This window comes from Stegostoma tigrinum, chromosome 18 (genome assembly GCF_030684315.1).
Source record: "Stegostoma tigrinum isolate sSteTig4 chromosome 18, sSteTig4.hap1, whole genome shotgun sequence".
In the NCBI taxonomy this organism is placed as follows: domain Eukaryota; kingdom Metazoa; phylum Chordata; class Chondrichthyes; order Orectolobiformes; family Stegostomatidae; genus Stegostoma; species Stegostoma tigrinum.
Genome location: NC_081371.1, coordinates 48,381,329 through 48,403,098, shown reverse-complemented (window position 1 = coordinate 48,403,098; position 21,770 = coordinate 48,381,329). Strand labels below are relative to the sequence as shown.

The 21,770-nt window shown below is 43.0% G+C and overlaps 1 protein-coding gene across 4 annotated transcripts in view; it reads left to right on the top strand.

Moving 5' to 3' along the window:
• rfx4 (regulatory factor X, 4) overlaps window positions 1-21,770 on the top strand; it is a 131,832-nt gene that overhangs the window by 36,211 nt on the left and 73,851 nt on the right. For all 4 annotated transcript variants that reach the window (XM_059652517.1, XM_048548811.1, XM_048548810.1 and 1 more), the window contains one exon: window positions 20,971-21,184. In XM_059652517.1, coding sequence (XP_059508500.1) covers window positions 20,971-21,184 — 214 coding nt within the window. The remainder of the gene's footprint in view (window positions 1-20,970; window positions 21,185-21,770) is intronic.

Genomic DNA, 21,770 nt, shown 5'->3' with positions numbered 1-21,770 from the left:
AAGAGAATATAACTTGAATAAAACAATTTGAATGAAATGATTTTGGATGAAGATCTCCTGCAATCTCCTGTTCTCCTTGGCTTCTCTACTGAAAGGTATGTCCTAATTGACCTTATAAAGGTTTGTTAAATCATGAGGGCCATGGATAGGGTTAATAGCCAAGGACTTTGCCCCAGGGTGAGGCAGTCAAAAATAGAGGACATAGGTTTAAGGTGAGAGGGGAAAAATTTAAAAAGGACCTGAGGAGTAACTTATTCACACAGAGGATGGTGTGTGTTTGGAATGAACTGCCAGAGGAAGTGGTGGAGGCTGGTACAATTACAGCATTTAAAAGACATCTGAAAGGTATATGTATAGGAAAGGTTAAGAGGGATAGGAGCCCAATGCTAGCAAATGAGACCAGATTAATTTGGGATATCTGGTCAGCATGAATGAGTTGGACTGAAGGATCCGTTTCTGTGCTATACAATGCTGACTTGATGAATCTGTGACCTTCACCACCTGGAGAGCAAGGTACCCAGTTCCAGCTAAAACAGGGATCAAACCATAGGCTGATGGTACATTATCTGATCCACACTAGTCACCCAAGCCAACCAACCCTTCCAAGTTGTTGAGTTGCTGTGACAATGTGCACTTGTATCGGTATGTTGCCACCGGGAGCTAGTGATAGTACAGGCTCCAATTTCTATCCATACATGGCTGTCCAAAAATCTAAACTGAAATTGCTGGCTGTGTGTGTGTGTGTGTGTGTGTGTGTGTGTGTGTCGGAAGGGTTTACAAGTAGAAATTGATCCTGTTTGGCTGTGATATAAACACATCTTCCTTGGCCATTACGTCCGGGAGTGGGATTTCAACCTTGAGCTTCTAACTCAGAAAAAGGGACACTACACATTGCACCTCAAGATATCCTCAGTTTAAATATAAGAAGTACATAGAACAGGAAATATTTCACAGAAATAAGTGACTGGATGTCAAACCAAACCCACGTACAATGGCATTTCTGGCTGTGACAAGGATTTGAGCAGCAGGTCTATTCAGTTTTGTGGACAAGAGGTATATTTGCTCTCAAGGAAAGGAATCTATATCTTGATAATTTACATCCTGAAAACATCAAAGCATTCCTCATTTTGCTTGTGCTGTGCCCATGGAACTCGGGTAGTAACACAATCCCTTGTGGAAACAAAATTTTTGTCAAACCTGCGATAAAGATGGCTGCAACTTTGGAATAAATACCCTGAGGTAAAATCAAAATGCTACTCAAAACCATCTTCCAAGTCATTAAAATAGTTATCAAAATTCATTTGCTTCAAGTTGAAACTTGAAAAGAGAAGCCAATAGAATAGTTATCATTCAGCAGGGTGAAGTAACTATCTCTGTTTATGACTTTGGCCTTCATATATTATTTTTATTAACGGATGTATCTTTCATGCTGTGAACTGTGACTTATGCTATCTTTGTTGGGACACTTACTATTTTTGCTGAGTCATTTGTGGACCTGTATCCCAAAATACTATCACTACTCCACGTTTCAAGTCTCTCACCATTCACAAAATATCTAATTTTCTCTTGCTGAACCTCAACTTGGATACTCTCATATTTGCTGACATCGAAATCTTATGTCCACTCATTAAATTTTATCCATTATTTTTACAAATTCCTACTCACAATTGTACCTCCTAACTTAACGTTGCCCTCTATCTCTTCATTCAAATCATTTTTTAAAATCTAACTATAAACAAAGACATGTTGTTGAAGTTTTTCATTGTGGACTTATCAGGACAAACACAAGAATGCCAAATTTCAAACAATTATTCAAACAATTACCTATTTATACCATGCAAAATAAAGAAGCTGATTTGGTTGGCAAATTGACTGGTTGACGCATTATCATGGAGCAAGCAACAGTCAATCAGAGTTGACTTGTCAACCAATTAATTCGCTTTCCTCCTGTAGTATAATTTAGTGTGATAATTTGAAATTAGGCATTCTTGCATTTGTCCTGAAAATGGAAAGCTTTGACAGCATATCACTGCTTTCAGCAATCTTCAAGGTCCATACTACCATAAATGCACAAAAAAAACTGAGATTCCAGACAGGTTTCAGGACAAAACATCTTTTATGGGAACGCAGTGGTAAAGTGTTAATACCCATGGGCTAGTAATCCAGAAGGCCAGGCTAATGCTCTTGGGACGTGGTTTGAATCCACCAGGGCAGATGGTGAAGTGTGAATTCAACGGGGAGCAGAAATCTTGAATTAAAAACTAGCCTAATTTGACCATGTAACCACTGTCCATTGTTGTAAAAATGCATCTGCTTCACTAATCTCCCTCAGGGAACAAAATCTTTTGTGCCTATATGTGACTCTAGATCTATGGCACTGTGGTTGACTCTTAACTGCCATTTCAAATGGACTTTACAAGCCACTAAGATTGAGGCTATTGGGAATGGGCAATAAATGTTGGCCCAGCCATCAACGCTCATGAATAAATTTTTAAAGATCACATTCTGCAGTCAAACCTCATTCTCCTAGTTCTCAAAGCATGACATGGGATTACCCCCAATATTGAGCACATGTATTTTGAGTTTGGAATAGCTAGAGTGCTAAATCAGGGGATCTGATGAACATGAATTGATAAAGTTAGGGCAGCTGAATTGGCATTTCATTTCCTCTCAAGATGTGGGCAACCCTGGCAAGGTGACATTTATAGAAGTTGCCCTAAAGTTATCCACAGGTAAGTTTAACCCTACCCCACTTGTCTCTCAGGATCATAGATCCCACATGCCATCTTTCTCTCACTGTAACCCACATACCTCAATCAATATAAATGTCCATGCATTGGGGTGTGATCCCACCCGGAAACCTCCTTTGGAGTTCCTGACTCAGTCTACAGTACACGTGTGCTGTTCCCTACAGTACAATAAGCTCGCTTCCAGTTTAGCTTCTAACTATCATTCTGCAGTGATCTGATAGTGTCCACCTGGCAGTACTGATGGCAACATCTGAATCCTCTCTCCTAATAATAACCTCATTAGGGTACAGCATGTGAATGGTGTAATCAGTTACCCATTTCATCTGGTGAACACCTCGGCACGTCAAATGGCTGGCAGGTGCTTCTCATACATAGAGAAGGCCTTTTCCACATCGATAAGCACCTGAGAGGCAGTAACCCCGTCGCTACACCACTGCAACAGCATAACCATCGCCTCACATTGAGGCAACTACCTTCAGCTGAAATGGCCTCAGTCATAAGACCATAAGACTAAAGGTTGTAGGAATGGAAGCGGGCCATTTAGTCCATCAAGTCTGCTCCACCATTCAATGAGACTTGTTGGTCCGAATGGCTTGTCTCCGCACTGGAGGTATTCCATGATTCTATGAGATCGTGGTTAATCTAATAATCCTTAACTCCACTTTCTTTTATCTTCCCTATAACTATGCTCTCCCTTGCTGTTTAAAAATTTATCTCGGCCTTGAAAATACTTAATGACCCAGCCTCGACTGATCTCGGTGGTAATGAATTCCACAGATGCACTAACCTCTGAGTGAAGAAATTTCTTCTCATCTCAATCTTAAATGTGTGACCCCTTATTTTGGTGCTAGACTCTCCCACAAGGGGAGAAAACTTAACCAGTCAAGTTTTCCAAGAATCCTGTATATTTCAATAAAGTCATCTCTTGTTCTTCTAAATTCCAGTGAGTGTACGCCTAACCTACTCAACCTCTCCTTAAAACAGTCCTCTCCATATTTGGAATCAACCTAGTGAACTTTCTCTGGACTGCCTCCAATGCTAGTATATCTTTCTTTAAGGGCCCAAAACCATTCACAGTATTCCAGCTGTGGTCTGACAAATGCCTTGTATAATTTTGGCAAAGCGTTCCTATTTTTATAATTCATTCATAAAGTCATAGACTCATACAACATAAAAATAGAGCCTTCGGCCCAACTAGCCTATTTGACCATGTTCTCAACCTAAACTCATCCCATCTGCCTGCATTTGGCCCATATTCCTCCAAACCCAAACCTATTCATGTACTTATCCAAATGTCTTTTACATATTGTAACTGTACCTGTACCCACCATTAAAGGCCAGCATTCAGCCCACCATCCCAATACAGGTGCTACTTAGAATCTTCTTGTAGTTTCCTCAAAAGCTTTCCATTCTCTTCTCCCCATTCTCATTAGACTGTCTTACTGAATAATACTTTCCAGGGCTTGGCGATTGCTGCACAGTTTAATAAACTCCCCACTTCGCCCGAAGTCTTCAGGCACCGGGAGATGACATACTGCTTGTTATTTGGCTGTATCTACTCCCTTCTGTCTGGGAGAGAGGGTGAGCCCCAGAAATAGTAGATTCTCCTGTCCTTTTTGTCTTTGTCAGGCTTACCTCAAGCCCTACTTCTTCAATTAGCCCCAGTGGGTCTTCTTGCTGCTGGCTTGACAACACGATAAATCTTTCGTTCAGATCGGCAATTTTATATTCCCAATCATCCTATTTATCTGAAAAAGGCCCTTTGCAAAGAGTTGGGATCACCTCTTTCCTGCTGATAATTGATTTCTGCAAGGCTAATCCTTCACACCTCTTCAGTCTTTCCAGTACTTGAGCCCACATCCCTCTATTGTCTGGTTCGTAAGGGCATTAAGGCACTAAACCCTTCCTCCAGTGCAGTACTAGACCATGTAGGTTTATTGCATTCTTCCTTCTCAACTGGCGTCCTTGACTGTCTGCTTCCACGAAAAGCTATACATATGGTTGATGATGGGATAGTGTAGGGGAATGGGCTTAGATTAGTTCACAGGTCGGCGCAATATCGAGGGCCGAAGGGCCTGTCCTGCTCTGTCTTGTTCTATGTTCTATACCTGCTGTAGAATCTCAAACATGGCTGTCCCTCAGAGTATTCCAGTTGTGAACTGCCAAATGCCTTCTTTAGTTTGTTGCAAGCTCCTTGGTGCCAGCGGGGATCCTCCAGCAAAGATCATCCACCCCCAATGAACTCTCCAGTCCAGTCTCTTTGACATAGCCCCTTCCTCCATATTACATGTCTATCCTCGCCTTGCTGAGACCCCTGATTTATCTGGGCTCTCCCGGGTGATGGGACCACCCAGAGTCCCAGCAATGGCCTATGCTGCAGCTGGTGGGACTACTGCTGACTGGCTGACAGCTACTGAAGGGAGGTTCTCCTCCCAGGGAATGCTACTTCCAACTATTCAGCTCCCTATCACCGTTTTAGCCCTGGAGCTATAGAGAAGATGGCACCCTGTAAAAGCCAGCTCCATATTTCCACTTGAGAGCCAAAAAGTTGATAACTAGAGGCCATCAATATGAAATAGTACCCAAGAAATCCAATAAGAAACTCAGAAGTAGCATTTTTTCCTGGACAGTGATGATAATGTGGAATTTGTTACAACAGAGAGTGGTTGAAACAAGTAGTATAACTGCACTTAGGGGAAGTTAAACAAGCAGATGAGGGAGAAAGGCCTAGAATTATAATGATAGATTTAGATCAGGGAAGATGGGAGGCAGTCTGATTGAGGCATGGATAGGTTGGGCTGAATGGCCTGTTTCTGTGCTGTATATTCTAAGTAACTCCAAGTAAATGACTACAGTAGACATGATGAAGCTGATCCCACAATGTCATCAAATTGGGAATTCGAAGATTTTGATCCAATGATGTTGGAAATACAATGATACCTTATGTATATTTCAAAGTCGGGGTAATGTACAACTTGGAAGCGCCCATCACTGCTCCCATGCATCTCCATACTGAAGATATCCTTAGAGAAGAGGAGATTGAGGGGGAGATTTGATTGAGATGTTAAAAATCATGAAGGGTCGAGACGATTTGGATAAGGAAAAAGTATTCCCAGTGGTGATAGGATGGAGAAACAGAGACACTCTTTTAAGGTGATCAATAAAAGAATGAAAAATGACATGAGAAAAAGCATTATTCTTCAGTGAGTGGCTGGGATTTGGAATATATCTCCTGAGACTGTGCTGGAGGCAGCTTTCAAAATAAGTTGGATAATTCTCTGAAAAGAAACTCATTTACAGGGAAAGAAAGGGGAAACAAGTCTTGATGAAATGCTCTCATGGAGAGCTGACGTGAATACAATTAGCTGTTTTTTTAAATGCACCTTTGGGATGTGGGATCACTGGCTGAGTCAGGAGCATTTCAGAGGGCAGGTAAAAGTCAACCGCATTGCTCTCAGGGTCACATATGGGTCAGATCAGGTTAGGTCGACAGATTCCTTTGCCCGATTGAATGGTGGAGCACACCCGATGGGTCGAATGGACTAATTTCTGCTCCTATGTCTTATGGTCTTATTGTCTAAACGACATTATTGAAACAGGTGGGTTTTTGATTTGCAATAATTGGTGACAGTCACCATTACTGAAACTAGGTTTAAATTCTAGATTAATTAATTGAATTCAAATTGTCCTGGCTGTAATAATGGGATGCGAGATAGTAGGATTGTGAACCCATATAATGGGATACAAGCACATTTGAATCCAAATTGTCAGAGGTGCTAGATTATCAATCCAATGATATTGACATTGTGCCAGCATCCCCTCTGATGCAGCAGAGATCTGAGGTTTTATGAGTACTTGCTTATGTATTCATTGTATAGAACGAAAATGCATAGAAGGTATAGAAATCAGGGAGAGGAACTGTGACATGTTTGAACAAATTAACGTGGATACAGAGGAAGTATGAATAGTGCTATAGAGTCATATAGCATTGAAACAGACCCTGGTCTAACATCTCCATGTCAAGCAGGTTTTCCAAACCAAACAAGTCCCGCTTGGCTGCATTTAGGCCATATTCCCTCTAAACTTCTGCTATTCATACATCAGTCCAAATTACTTTCAAATGCTGTTACTGTACCTGCATTCACCACTTCCTCTGGCAGCTCATTCTACATGTGAACCACTGTTTGAAGAAGTTGCCCCTCAGGTCCCTTTTAAATCTTTCTCCTCTCACCTAAAGATTATGTTCTTTAGTTTTGAATTCCCCTACCCAAGGGAACTGACCTTCGCTATTCAGCTAATCTATGTCCTTCATGATTTTACAAACCCCAATGTCCTATGCTCCAGTGAAGAAAAGTCCCAGCCTATCCAGCCTCTCCTTATAACACAAACCCTCTTGTCTGCATCCTTTCCAATTTAATAATAGCACGGTGATCAGAAGAGTACGCAATACTCCAAAAACGGCCCCACCAACATCCTATACAACGTCAACAAGACTCCTACACTTGGTGGAGTGAGCATTGAAAGCAAGTATGCCAAATGCTTTCTTTACCACCCTGTCTACCTGTGATATAACTTTCAAGCAACTATGTACCTGAACCCATAGTTCTAGCAGACCTGAAAATGGAAAAATCCGCAGGTCCAGACAAGATGTATCCAAGGTTGTTGTCAGCGACAGTGGAGGAGATTGCAGAGGCTCTAACATTCATTTTCAAATCCTTTCGGGACACAGGAAGGGTGCTAGAGGTTATCTAAAGTAGGGATGAACAAGGAAACTAAAGGCCAGAGAGTTTAACATCAACAACAAGGAAACCATTGGAAAAATTCTGAGGAACGGAATTAATCTCCACTTGGAGAGGCGAGGATTCATTAAGGATAATCAAAAAATGGCTTTGTAAAGGGGAGATCATATCCAACAAATTTGATTGAATTTTTGAAGCAGGTGACGAGGTGTGTGGATGAGGGTGGTGCAGTTGATGTCATCTACATGGACTTCAGTAAGGCATCTGACAAGGTCTTGTTTGACAGGCTGGATAAGAATCTAAGAAGCAATGAGATCAGAGCAGTTTGGCAAATTTGATTGAAAATTGGCCTAATGGCAGGAAGCAGAGGCTGATGGTTGAAGAAAGTTCTTGCAACTGGAAGCGTGTGCCTAGTGATGTACCGCAGGAGATTACGATGGAGCTGTACATAACATTACTCCAGCCATGGATTAAACTAGTGTGTGCATGTTTGGTTACCACACTATCAGAAGGTTGTGAAGGCAATGGAGAAGTTGCAGAGGAGATTTACGGGGATATTGCCTGGGCTGGAGTGATTCAGCTATGAACGGAGACTAGATTCACTGGGACAAAAACAAAGTTGATGGAAAAGCTCAGCAGATCTGGCAGCATATGTGGAGGGGAAAACAGAGTCAACATTTCGGGTCCGGTGACCCTTTCTCAGAACACTGGGGTTGTTTTCCCTAGAGCAAAGAATGCTGAGGGGCGATCTGATTGAGCAGTACAAAGCTCTGAGAGGGGATAGACAGGGTAGATAGGGAGAAATCTTTCCCCATTGTAGAGGGGTCAGTAATCAGGGAGCACAGTTTTCATGTAAGAACAGGAGGTTTAGAGGGGATCTGAGGATAACTCTGTCACCCTTGGGTTGTGGGTATCTGGAACCCACTGCCTAAAAGGGTGGTAGAGGCAGAACTCTTAAAACATCTAACACTTATTTAGATGAACACTTGAAAGGCCAAAGTATATAAGACAATGGGCCAAGTGCTGGAAAATGAATAGATTAGGTGGATGTTTGATAAATGGCATGGGAAAGATGGGCTGAAGGGCCTCTCACCATGCTGTTAGATGACTATCTCTTCATTGTAATCTGGTAATGTCAGCATGATGTAACCAATTTCATAGTCTTGGCAATATAGAAATGAACTGGATGTCTCGTGAATGGGTAGGGGCACACTGGTCGAATGTACTGTTCTGGCTGAACCCATCCAAAGTAATGGAGAGAATGCATCATGCTCCTGACTCAAGTCTTCCAGATGGTGAAGAAGGGGTTTTGAATACCAGGAGATGAACCATTTTCACAGTGTATACACTAGCTGCACTGTTTGAAAGAGCGTGTTATATAGGTTTTGATCAATAGTAATGTTGGAGACACTGATGGGAGAAGTGAATGTGAAGATATTGATGGTCAGAGGGAAGGCACTTAGTGTGGAATACTTAAATTTGCAAACAATTTTGTTGAATTACTTGTCTGTGATTGCTGATGTTTGGTAAAATCCGGTTGTTTATTGAGACATTTCTAACAGAAATACACAAACAGCAAGTTCATTTTCAAGGGAGACCTCAGTTACGAACGTCTTGTGATTTAAGTGCCTCACTTTAAAGATCTTTGAGGATAAATAGCAAACATAATAAAAAGCCCTGCATGCTCGATGCTAGAAGTCAGATATTAGAATCATGTTGAAACCGATAACAAAATACAATTGTGTACAAATGGAGTCGATCTTGTCTTTGCTTGAGTTGATTCAAGTGAGACAGAATGAATAAAGAATTCAAAGCTTTAACACCAGAAATTTCATAGTCACAATGTTCTGATGTTGCTTTGAGCAAGTCTCTGGCATCATGCCAATGCTATGCCAAGCTAATGATGCCACCCGAAGGTTGCAGGAACAGCAACTCATATTCTGCTTGGGAACCCTGCAGCCCAGTGGTATCAATGTGGACTTCACCAGCTTCAAAATCTCCCCTTCCCCCAACACATCCCAAAACCAGCCCAGTTCGTCCTCTCCCCTCACTGCACCACACAACCAGCCCAGCTCCTCCCCTCCACCCACTGCATCCCAAAACCAGTCCAACCTGTCTCTGCCTCTCACTCATCCCTTCCTCCCACCCCAAGCCGCACCCCCATCTCCTACCTACTAACCCCATCCCACCTCCTTGACCTGTCTGTCTTCCCTGGACTGACCTATCCCCTCCCTACCTCCCCACCTATACTCTCCTCTCCACCTATCTTTTCTCTCCATCTTCGGTCTGCCTCCCCCTCTCTCCCTATTTATTCCAGAACCCTCACCCCATCCCCCTTTCTGATGAAGGGTCTAGGCCCAAAACGTCAGCTTTTGTGCTCCTGAGATGCTGCTGCGCCTGCTGTGTTCATCCAGATTCACATTTTATTATAATGTAGATTTGTCTAGGCATGGTAACTAATCTAGTGATCTTGGCATGATGTACTCAATCTGACAGCCTTTGTGTATAACCAGTCTGGGAGTGATATCTCCAAGGTCTGTAGTATCATAAGAATGTAAGAAATAGGAGTCAAACCTTTAAGCCTGCTGCACCATTCTGAGATCATGGTTGACCTTCTTCTTCAATACCATTTCCCTGCACTATTCCTATATACAGTCAGAGTCATACAGCACAGAAACAGACCCTTCAGTCCAACCAGTCCATACCATCCCTTGGCGTGTTCAATACGTAGCAATCTACCAGTCTAGGGCTTGAACATGCTCAATGACTAAGCTTCCATAGCCTCTGTGACAGAGCTCCAAAGATTCACTGCCCTCTAAGTGAAGAACTTACTCCTCTTGCCAGACATAAACGGCCTACCCTTTATTCTGAGATTGTGTCCACCGGTCCCACACCCCCGCCCCCACCAGCCAGGGAAGCAACCTTCCTGTATCTACCCTGTCAAGCATTTTGTATCCAAATGAGATCACCTCTTATTCTTTGAAACTCTGGAGAATACTGAGCCATTTTCCTCAATATCTTTTCATAAGACAATCCCTCCGTCCCAGGAGTTAGTTGGGTGAATGTTCATTGCACTCCCTTTATGTCAATGAGTAAAACTGTACACGTTACTCCAGGTATAGCCTCAGCAGGACTCTATACAATTGCAGTAAGCCATCTGCAACCCAGCCCTAAAATGCTGTTGTAATAAAGGTTATTTATCAGTACCAGTGTCAGTTTAGCTGTACGTAGTGTTACACAGATAGTAAAACTATCAAGTCAACTTAAATCTTGGGACAGCTTGTGAATTTATGCCATACAGTTGCTATTAGTGGCAAGCAATTGGCTGAACTGTACCTGGAGTGATAATAAAATGTGAGGCTGGATGAACACAGCAGGCCCAGCAGCATCTCAGGAGCACAAGCTGTACCTGGAGTGAGGTTTGTTGATATATCCTCAAATGTAAATCCAGCGCAGCATCATACTTGGTTTACAGAGCCTGCAGAGTGCTACTCTCATTCAGGTTAAATAGTTAGACAGTATCAATTGTACTCTTCTTCGCTTCTAATAAGACTTAAAGATCCTAAGTGTTGGAAGAGGGCGATGTTCCCATTCTTGTGCTGGAGCAGGTCGGACCTTCTCTTCATAGGTCAGTGAAGTCTAAATTCCCAAACACCTATTGACAGCAAGGTTTCTCAAGAGAACCATGTCAGGAAATATATTTCAGCCACGTGCTGTAAATAGACTGAAATATGGTCAGTGACCTCCCCCCCAACACTTGAGTTCAGTGTTGGTAATCAGAAATACATGCAGCAACGCATTAGTGGGGCCTTCAATCCCGTGTTTACATTCTTTTGTGGAATGTGGATGTTGCTGCCAGGCTAACATTTGACCCCCAGCCTATAAAGGAACGGTGGCCGCAAGCTCTGGTATCTAAAGGGTGGAGCCATTTCTTTGGCCAGTGAGGGACTAGCTGTGCCTGGCATGAAGAGTTCTCTTTGTGTTAGGACAAAGGAGGTGAATTCTGGGAACAGGGTGGTCCATCTAATGCAGTCCTGGCATGTATCCTCAACTTCAAGATGAACAAGGGGTTGGAATTCATGCTGTATCTGTACAAAGCCCTGGTTAGACCACAACTAGAGTCACTGTGTATAGTTCTGGGCCCTACATTTTATATAGGAGATAGTGCCCTTGGAGGAGTACATTGTTGATTTAATGGAATGCTTCTTGGGCTCTTATTACTTGAAACTAAATAGTGGGGTGAGGGATCAAATAAGGAGAATTGTGATCAATTGAAGGAAGAAGGATAAGGCAGGAATGCAAGGTAGAAATAAGGGAATTGTTAATCAGAGCATGGCAGGAAGGAGCAAGAGTATAAAACTTAAGAGTGCTCTTGAAGATAAGGCTAGAGGTGGCAAAAATAGTGAAAAGACTGAACGAAAAACTCTGTACATGATTGCAAGTAGCCTTCGTAATAAAACAGGTGATTTGTCAAATTAAACAGAAATAACAAGTATGATCTAATATAACAAAGTGTGGAGCTGGATGAACACAGCAGGCCAAGCAGTATCATAGAAGCAGAAAAGCTGACGTTTCGGGCCTAGACCCTGATCTGATTGCCATTACAGGGACATAGCTGCAGGAGGACCAAGGTTGGGACCTGAATCTTGAAGGTGACATGACATTTCAGAAGAAAAGGAAGCAAAGAGCAGGTGGTGGGGTGTCTCTGTTTGTTAAGGATAACATTGGTGCAGTAGTGTGGAATGGCCTTAGAAGAGTGTGATTGCACTAGAATGGGTACAAAGAAGGATTGTTAGGTTGTTGCTTGGAACAGATATGTCAGCAATGAAGAGAGTCTGGATAAACTTGTGTTACTTCCTCTGAAGCAGAAAAGGTTGAGGGGGTCCGGAGAGACGTGTATAAGGTTATGAGGGGCATGTTTGGGTTAATAGAGGGCAGCTGATCCTCAGCTCAAGGGTCAGTAACAACAGATATAAGTTTAAAGTGAAAGGCAGGAGGTTTAGACAATATTTTAGGAAAAGAGTTTTCATCCAGAGGGTGGTAGGGGTCTGGAATGCACTGCCTTGGAGTGTAGTTGAGGCAGGAAACCTCACAACATTTAATAAATACTCAGATGAGCAATTGTCATAACACTCCAATATGATCTATGACTCTGCAAAGATTAAGATGTAGAATTTGTTAGCGTAAAATAGTCACTTGTAGGAATAGCTTGAAGGTCCAATATCATTGTAGAGCAGGTCACAAATGAGGAAATACTGCAAGTTATGATGAGAATCATAGTATTTTAATAAAATATGGATTGCCAAAACTAGTCTGAAACATGAGTTTGCAATATACCTTCAGGAAACTTTATTCCACTGTTATTTGTCATTTATATAAATGATTTGGATGTGAATTTAGGAGAAATGGTTAGTAAGTTTGCAGATGACATTTTTTTGTTTCTGATTTACAGCATCTGTGGTTCTTTTGGTTTCTTTTTCATTAGGGTGCTATCTAGACTGGAAGGTTTGATTTATAAGGAGAAGTTGGATAAAAGAGAGAAAGGATAGGCTGGGGACATTTTTTTCCCCTGGAGCATAGGAGCCTGAGGGATGACCTTTATAGACATAGAGAAGGTAGATTCCCAACAGCTTCTCTCCATGGTAGGGGAATCTAAAAGTAAAGGGTGTAGGTTTACAGTGAGAGGAGAGAGATACACAAGTGTCCAGAGGGACAATTACGCCACACAGAGGGTGGTGAGTGTCTGGAACGGGCTGATAAAAGTTGTGATGGAGGCGAATACAATTTTGTCATTTTAAGATACATTTAGACAGGCACATGGATTGGATAGGTACAGAGGGATATGGACCAAATGATGATAAATGGACATAGTGTAATTGTGAAAACTGGGCGGCATGGGCAAGATGGGTTGAAGGGCCTGTTTCCCTGCTGTAAAGCTCTACGTCCCTTTTGGAGCAACAAGTATTACAGCCAATTGGAGAACGGACTGTTCTAGACCTGACAATGTACAATGATACAGGATTAAGTTGTCATAGTCCCAGAGAACTACTCTCTCATTAGGAAGAGATGACTGGGTGGTGAGTTAAATCTGAGGATGACCATGCCTCAGGTGAGGAACAGGGTTGAGAAGGTAGGATTTTCATGGAGACCTCAGCTAGCATAGGAATTCAACGTGCACGCTTGGTGTCGCTCTGTATTACAGGCCAGCTGTCCAGCCAATTGAACTAACCATATAACACCACAGACATTTAGATACACACAGACACAAATGCACATACACACAAAAATGGACAGGTAGACACAAACATACTGACATGGAAAATAGGAGCAGGAATAGGCCTGCCCCACCATTTAATATAATCATAGCTGATCATCCAACTCAGTACTCTGTTCCCTCTTTCTCCCCATTTGATCCCTTTAGCCCTAACAGCTGTATCTAACTCCTTTTTGAAAACATTCAGTATTTTGGTCTCAATTACTTTCTGTGGAAAAGAATTCCACAGGCTCACCTCTCTCTGGGTGAAGGAGTTTTTCCTCATTTCAATCTGAAATGCCCTACCCCATATTCTTAAACTGTGGCCCTGAGATACAGACTGTTACAGGCAAACTCATTTTTTTCAAACACGTGGTAAACTGGTTATCAACTAAGGTGCTATTTGAACAAAACTATATTGCTGTTGATCCTAAACATGCACAGATTCATAGACAGGGCAACGATAAACTTGCTGCAACTCTACAGAGCTAATATGAATGGGAAAACTGGGCGAATGCTGTGGATGCAGAGTTCAAACTGAAAACGTAGAATGAGATGAACTTCTCACAGTTCCTTTGGTTTCTTGGTGATGAGCTTGTCAGTTGCAGATTTCTGATCTGAAAGCAGATTTCAGATTTAGGTGAGAAATAGTTCAGAGTCTTGATATTTGGAATGACATAAAGTATTTTTTTCTGAGTACATCATAAATACATTGAAAGTGCAGCTTTCAGCTTCAAACTCTGCCTCTTACAGACTGAAATAGCATTGGTCTCTTGCAAACTTTTCTAGTGACTGTCCGTAGCTTCCAGGTATGCACTGGAAAAAAACACGCACTATCTCAGGCCAAATTCAACCCGGCCAGTTACCAGTCAGCCTACTCTTCATCATCAGTAAAGTGGTAGAAGGCGTCAACAACAGTACTATGAAGCAGCACCTGCTCAGTGACGCCCAGTTCGGAATCCACGAGGGCCACTCTTGAAGGTTCCACATGATAGACTGGTTAGTAAGGTTAGATCACATGTGTTACGGGGAAGTTAGTCAATTTGATGTAAAATTAGCTTGAAGGTAGAAGGCACAGGGTGGTGGTAGAGGGTTGATTTTTTTTTGTTGTCCAGAGGCCTATGACCACCAGTATATCGCATGGATCGGTGCTGGGTCCACTGCTTTTTGTCACTTAGTTAAATGAGTTGGATATGAACGTAGGAGGTAGGTTCATAAGTTTGCAGAGGTCACCAAAATTCGTGGTTTTGAAGGTTATTTCAGAGCTAACGGAGACCTTGATCAGATGGCCTGATAGTCATAGAGATGTACAACATGGAAGCAGACCTTTTGGTCCAACTCATCCACGATGATCAGATATATCAAATTAATCTAGTCCCACTTGACAGCATTTGGTCTACATTTCTCTAAATGCCTTCTATTTATGTACCCATCCAGATTCACTTTAAATGCTAAACTTGTATCAGCCTCCACCACTTCCTCTGGAAGCTCATTCCATATACACACCAGCCTCTGTAGGAAAAAGTTGTCCCTTATATCTTACCCCACTCAACTTATGCTCTTTAGTTTTGGATCCCTACCCTGGCAAATGGAATTTAATTTAGATAAATGTTAGAGATTATATTTTGGTAAGGCAGGCCAGACCAAAACTTATATTGTCAATGGTAGGGCCTGGGGGAGTGCTGTCAAGCAAACAGACCTAGGATACAGGTTCACAATTCCTTGAATGTGGCGTCAAAGTTAGACAGTGTAGTGAAGAAGGCATTTGCAATGCCTTCATTGGTGAGTGCCTTGAGTTTAGGAGTTGGGACATCATGTTGTGCCTGTATAGGACATTGGTGAGGCCAGTTTTAAAATATTGCATTCCATTCTGGATTCCCTGCAATAGGAAAGATGTTGTTCAAATTGAAAGAGTTCAGAAAATATTCGTAAGACGTTGCCAGGATTGGAGAGTTTGAGTTATAGGGACAGATTGAATAGGCTGGGGCCATTTTCCCTGGAGCATTGGAGACGGAGGGGTGACCTGATAGACATTTATAAAATCATGAGGAGCATGGATAGGATGAATAGACAAGGTCTTTTCCCCAGGGTGTGAGAGTCCAAAACTAGAGGGCGTATGTTTAAGGTGAGAGAGGAAAGATTTAAAAGGGACCTAAGGGGTAACTTTTTCACAGAGTTACTGAATCTCCCACCATCAACATCCTGAGGGGTTACCATTGACCAGAAACTCAGTTGGACTTACCACATGAAAACAGTGGCTACAAGAGCAGGTCAGAGGCTAGGAATACTGCAGCGAGTAACTCACCTCCTGACTCCTCAAAGCCTGTGCACCATCTACAAGGCACGAGTAAGGAGAGTGATGGAATACTCCCCACTTGCCTGAATGAGTGCAGCTCCAACAACACTGACAAAGCTTGACACCATCCAGGACAAAACAGCCCACTTGACTGGCACTACATCCACACACATCCATTCCCCCCACCACTGACGCTCAGTAGCAGCAGTGTGTACCATCTACAAGATGCCCTGCAAAAATTCACCAAAGATCCTCAGACAGTGCCTTTTATATCTATAACTACACCCATCCACAAGGACAAAGGCAGCAGATACATGGAAACACCACCACCTGCAAGTTCCCCTCCAAGCCATTCACCATCCTGACTTGGAAATATATGGCCATTGCTTCAGTGTCGCTGGGTAAAAATCCTGGAATTCCCTCAAGTGCATTGTGGGTCAACCTACAACAAGTGGATTGCAGTAGTTCAAGAAGGCAGTTCATCACCAGTTTCTCAAGGGCAGCTGGGGACTGGCAATAAATGCTGACACAGCTAATAACACCTACATCCCACAAGTGAAACAAACAAACAATTAAAGCAATATAGCCCCACCCTTATTTTGTATAAAAAGTTTGGTAGGCATTGTTTGTAAACAACAAAATCACCAAATTCACTTTTAATCTTTTGACTGTGCAGCTCCACACAATAAATGCTTTGCAACACAGTGATCTCCAAGAGTCCATTCTCCAGTTTCCAAAATTCATAAATATGTGTATTTCCAACAGTTCAGAAGATTAAATGAATGCGTTGCCAGATGGAGTATAATATGGAAAATGTGAACTTTTTCCATTTTGTTCAGAAGAATAGAAAACAAAGCATTGTGCAGATGGAGATAAATTGCAGAAGTCTACTATACAGAGAGTTCTGAGTGTTCTATTACATGAATGTTGAAATATTAGTATACAGGTACAGCAGTGATTATGTGGATGAATGGAATGCTGTTTATCACAAGTAGGATGGAATATAAAAGTAGGGAATTTTGCTATATACAGTGAAATCACATCTAGAATAAGAATAGTAAGTTTTTCTGAACTTCAGCCATAGCATCTGTGGAGAGAGAAACAGAGTTAACCAGTCTAACATGACTCCCGTTCAGAATAGAAGAGAGGTAAAACTGTGCTGGTCTTAATTCTTGTTGAAACATGAGGAGGGCAAATGGAACCAAAGGAAGGTCAGGCAAAGTCAAAGGGCGTGGAAGGTTAGAGATCAAAGCTGTCGTGGAACAAAAGACAATGCGAGTGGTAATGGTTGCAGTGAAGAAATTAAACATTGGTCCACAGTAAATGTTAATAGCAGAGTAAAAGACATTTCTCTCTGAAAACAACAATGTGAAAACAAGATACAGACACCAAGGATGCAAAAATAACAAAATGACAGACAGTGTTCATGGCCTTTCATTGCTGAACTCAATGATGAATCCAAAAGGTCGTAAAGTATCTAAAGTGAAAATGTGGTGCTGCTCCTCCAACTTGCATTGGGCTTAACTGGATCACTGCAGTGATTAAATTAAATGAAAGCATGAGAACATGATGGTATTCTGAGATAATAAAGTGTGAAGCTGGATGAACACAGCAGGCCAAGCAGCATCTCAGGAGCACAAAAGCTGATGTTTCGGGCCTAGACCCTTCATCAGAGAGGGGGATGGGGTGAGGGTTCTGGAATAAATAGGGAGGGGGGGGAGGAGGACCGAAGATGGAGAGAAAAGAAGATAGGTGGAGAGGAGAGTATAGGTGGGGAGGTAGGGAGGAGATAGGTCAGTCCAGGGAAGACGGACAGGTCAAGGAGGTGGGATGAGGTTGGTAGGTAGGAAATTGAGGTGCGGCTTGGGGTGGGAGGAAGGGATGGGTGAGAGGAAGAACAGTTTAGGCAGGCAGAGACAGGCTGGGCTGGTTTTGGGATGCAGTGGGGGGAGGGGACGAACTGGGCTGGTTTTGGGATGCAGTGGGGGAAGGGGAGATTTTGAAGCTGGTGAAGTCCACATTGATACCATTGGGCTGCAGGGTTCCCAAGCGGAATATGAGTTGCTGTTCCTGCAACCTTCGGGTGGCATCATTGTGGCACTGTAGGAGGCCCATGATGGACATGTCATCTAAAGAATGGGAGGGGGAGTTGAAATGGTTCGCGACTGGGAGGTGCAGTTGTTTATTGCGAACCGAGCGGAGGTGTTCTGCAAAGCGGTCCCCAAGCCTCCGCTTGGTTTCCCCAATGTAGAGGAAGCCACAACCAGGTACAATGGATACAGTATACCACATTGGCAGATGTGCAGGTGAACCTCTGCTTAATATGGAAAGTCATCTTGGGGCCTGGGATAGGGTTGAGGGAGGAGGTGTGGGGGCAAGTGTAGCATTTCCTGCGGTTGCAGGGGAAGGTGCCGGGTGTGGTGGGGTTGGAGGGCAGTGTGGAGCGAACAAGGGAGTCACGGAGAGAGTGGTCTGTCCGGAAGTCAGACAAGGGTGGGGATGGAAAAATGTCTTGGGTGGTGGGGTCAGATTGTAGATGGCGGAAGTGTCAGAGGATGATGCGTTGTATCCGGAGGTTGGTGGGGTGGTGTGTGAGAACGAGGGAGACCCTCTTGGGGCGGTTGTGGCAGGGGCGGGGTGTGAGGGATGTGTTGCGGGAAATGCGGGAGACGCGGTCAAGGGCGTTCTCGACCACTGTGGGGCGAAAGTTGTGGTCCTTGAAGAACTTGGACATCTGGGATGTGCGGGAGTGGAATGCGTCATCGTGGGAGCAGATGCGGCGGAGGCGGAGGAATTGGGAATAGGGGATGGAATTTTTGCAGGAGGGTGGGTGGGAGGAGGTGTATTCTAGGTAGCTGTGGGAGTCGGTGGGCTTGAAATGGACATCAGTTTCAAGCTGGTTGCCTGAGATGGAGACTGAGCGGTCCAGGAAGGTGAGGGATGTGCTGTGCTGTATTCTGAGATGTTCAGTGACCAGACTCATTATTGTGGACTGAAAGAAGGTGTTCTGCAAATTGGACTCCCAGTCTCTGTTCTGTGTTTCACCTCCCTATATAAGAGACTGGACCATGAGCAGCAATTACATAGACTAGAGTGAAAGAAATATAAATCAATCCCTGCTTCATTTGAAAAGAGTGCGTGGGGCTTTGGACAGTGAGGAAAGGGGGATAAGAAAAGTGTTACACCTTCTGAAATTGTGTAGGAAGATATAATAAAAAACTGAAAGAACAGCAGATGCTGTAAATCGGAAACAAAGACAGAAATTGCTGGAAAAGCTCAGTAGGTCTGGCAGCATCGGCAGGGAGAAAGCAGAGTCAATGTTTTGGGTCAAGTGACCCTTCCTCAGAATGATGTAATGGTTAGAGTGATAGAGAAATGGAGCAGGGTGCTGCACAGGGAACAGTTCCTCTGGAATTTTGACAGGCGTGGGAAAGGTAAGATATGTTTGTTGGTAGCATCATGCTGGAGATGGTGGAAATGCCAGACAAAGATCTTTGAATACTGAGCCTTGTAGAATGGAAAGTGAGGAAAAGGTGAACCCTGTTGCGGTCCTGGGAGGGACAGGAAGGAGTAAAGACAGAAATACAGGAAAATGAGATGACAAGGCTGAGGGGCTGGATGACCACATCTGGACTACAGTGTACAGTTTTTTTATTCTTTATTGAAGAAAAGATATAACTGCATTAGAACTAATTGGAGTTAGAGAAATAATCAGCTGTGACCTCCTTGAGTGATAGAAAAGGCTTGAGGGACTAAATGGTGACCTGCTGTTCCTGTATTCTTATGCTGCTAGGTTCCTATTTGCCAAGAGCGGTGTTTTGCACAGAGAGGAGGTCAGAGTTTGTCTCAGAATTCGTTCTGGACAGGTTATAGATGTGGACGGTGTATAGATGTTGACTGTGTTTAGGTTTGGGTAGTGTTTAGATTGTACAGAGTAAGGCTGTTGAAGGTGACATCATGACTACAAGCCTGCCTGATGCAATGATAGAAGCCAAAAGAACTGTGATGCTGGAATTCAGAAACAAGAACTGAAATTGCTGGAAAAGCTCAGCAGATCTGGCAGCATGTGTGAAGAGGAAGCAGAATTAATGTTTCAGATCTAGTAACCTTTCTTCAAAACAATACAGATGCTGCCAGACCTGCTGAGCAGCTTTTCCAGTAATTTCTATTACTAATGCAATGATGATCTGTTTCATGTCAATTCAAAAGTTGGGCCATTCGTCTTGAGTTAAAGCCCAAGCTTTGCAGATACCCTATAATTTGCTGCATTTCCATTCATTTCAGGCTCACTGTTAATAGACTATGCGTCAGTTCTATTAAGGGAGCTATTCGCAAGTGAGACAGCGAGTTCCAGTTCAGTGCAATACAGTATTCCACGTGGAGATTGCCGGTGAAATCACTGTACGATATCTCTATCCCTGACCCCAAACTCTCACTGTCCAGAGCAAAGGCTTGAAATTTCACAAATGGAGGGCTGCAGAGTTAGCGTGTTTGATATCAGCCAAGATTTTTCCAGGTGATTAAACACATGACATGGGTATCTTGTCAATGTTTGAATTGGATTCTAACCAGGGTTAGTCCTGGTTCCAGACTAATGCTGTCCCTATGTTGTAACAGCAGCACTGGTGTACTGCTCAGCAGGAAAATGTGTAATGGTGGTGGGTGTGCACTGGACATCTCAGGGGCTGTCATTTATAAATTTGCAAACTAATGATGAATAATTTCTGCTTTCCACATCCTACATACTTTCTGTCCGTCTCACAGAATTCTGTGTAAACAGAATCAGGAGGAGGCCATTCAGCCCATTGTGTTGTGTTCTGGCTCTTTGGCAGAGCCATCCAGTCAAGCTGATTGATTCTTTTATTCTGAATTTTTCGAATTTATTCGTTGTTCAATTCTGCAACTGTAACCCGGTGAATTTGCCGCCAATAGATACCATTATTATGGGATAGCAGTGAAGGAGAGTTCGCCCTATTACGATGTGATGTATTCCAAAAAAGGAGCAGCTTGGGTAAACGAAACAGGGAAGAAAGAAGTGGCAAAGCAGACGGTGGCGTATTCACCACGATCCAAGCTGGGTACCTTGCTGCCAGAGTTTCCAAATGTCAAAGATCTAAATCTGCCAGCAAGCCTCTCGGAGGAGAAGGTAAACACACAATGAGTGACTGATCCATTATCTGTGCTGTTTCACGCCAGTGCACAAATTAAATGTAGATCATCCTGTCTCCCAGATAAAATGCAGGGATTTTAAAATAAAACATGTAGCCTCTTTACAAAAGTGCAGTTTAGCTTTTAATGAGAATTCAGCATTTACCCGCTGCCATCCATCCCAGGCAAAGAGAGGAAAAAGTGGAAATATTAAATGTAGGTACAGCATGGACTCACTCGTGTTTGTGAGCCACTTCCCATTGCACTTCATCCCACATTACCAGCATATCTTCCATTCCTTTGCTGTCACCATCTGTTTGTGTAGCTTCCCTTAAACACATCTGCGCTATTCGCCTCAACAACTCCATGTGGCAGCAAGTTCCACATTCTAACCATGTAGCTGTCCTATGGCTGGTTGTACATCAATGCAGATATAACACAGATTTCTACTTGTGTAAGGGTTTATTTGCAGTGCTGTTAAGTGTTTGTTCCACGTGTTAGTTCTGATTTTCTCTTTCTTCGTCATCACTGTTTACTTTTCCCTGAATCCATACCCCAGCTTAACCAATCGAGCACTGCGAACA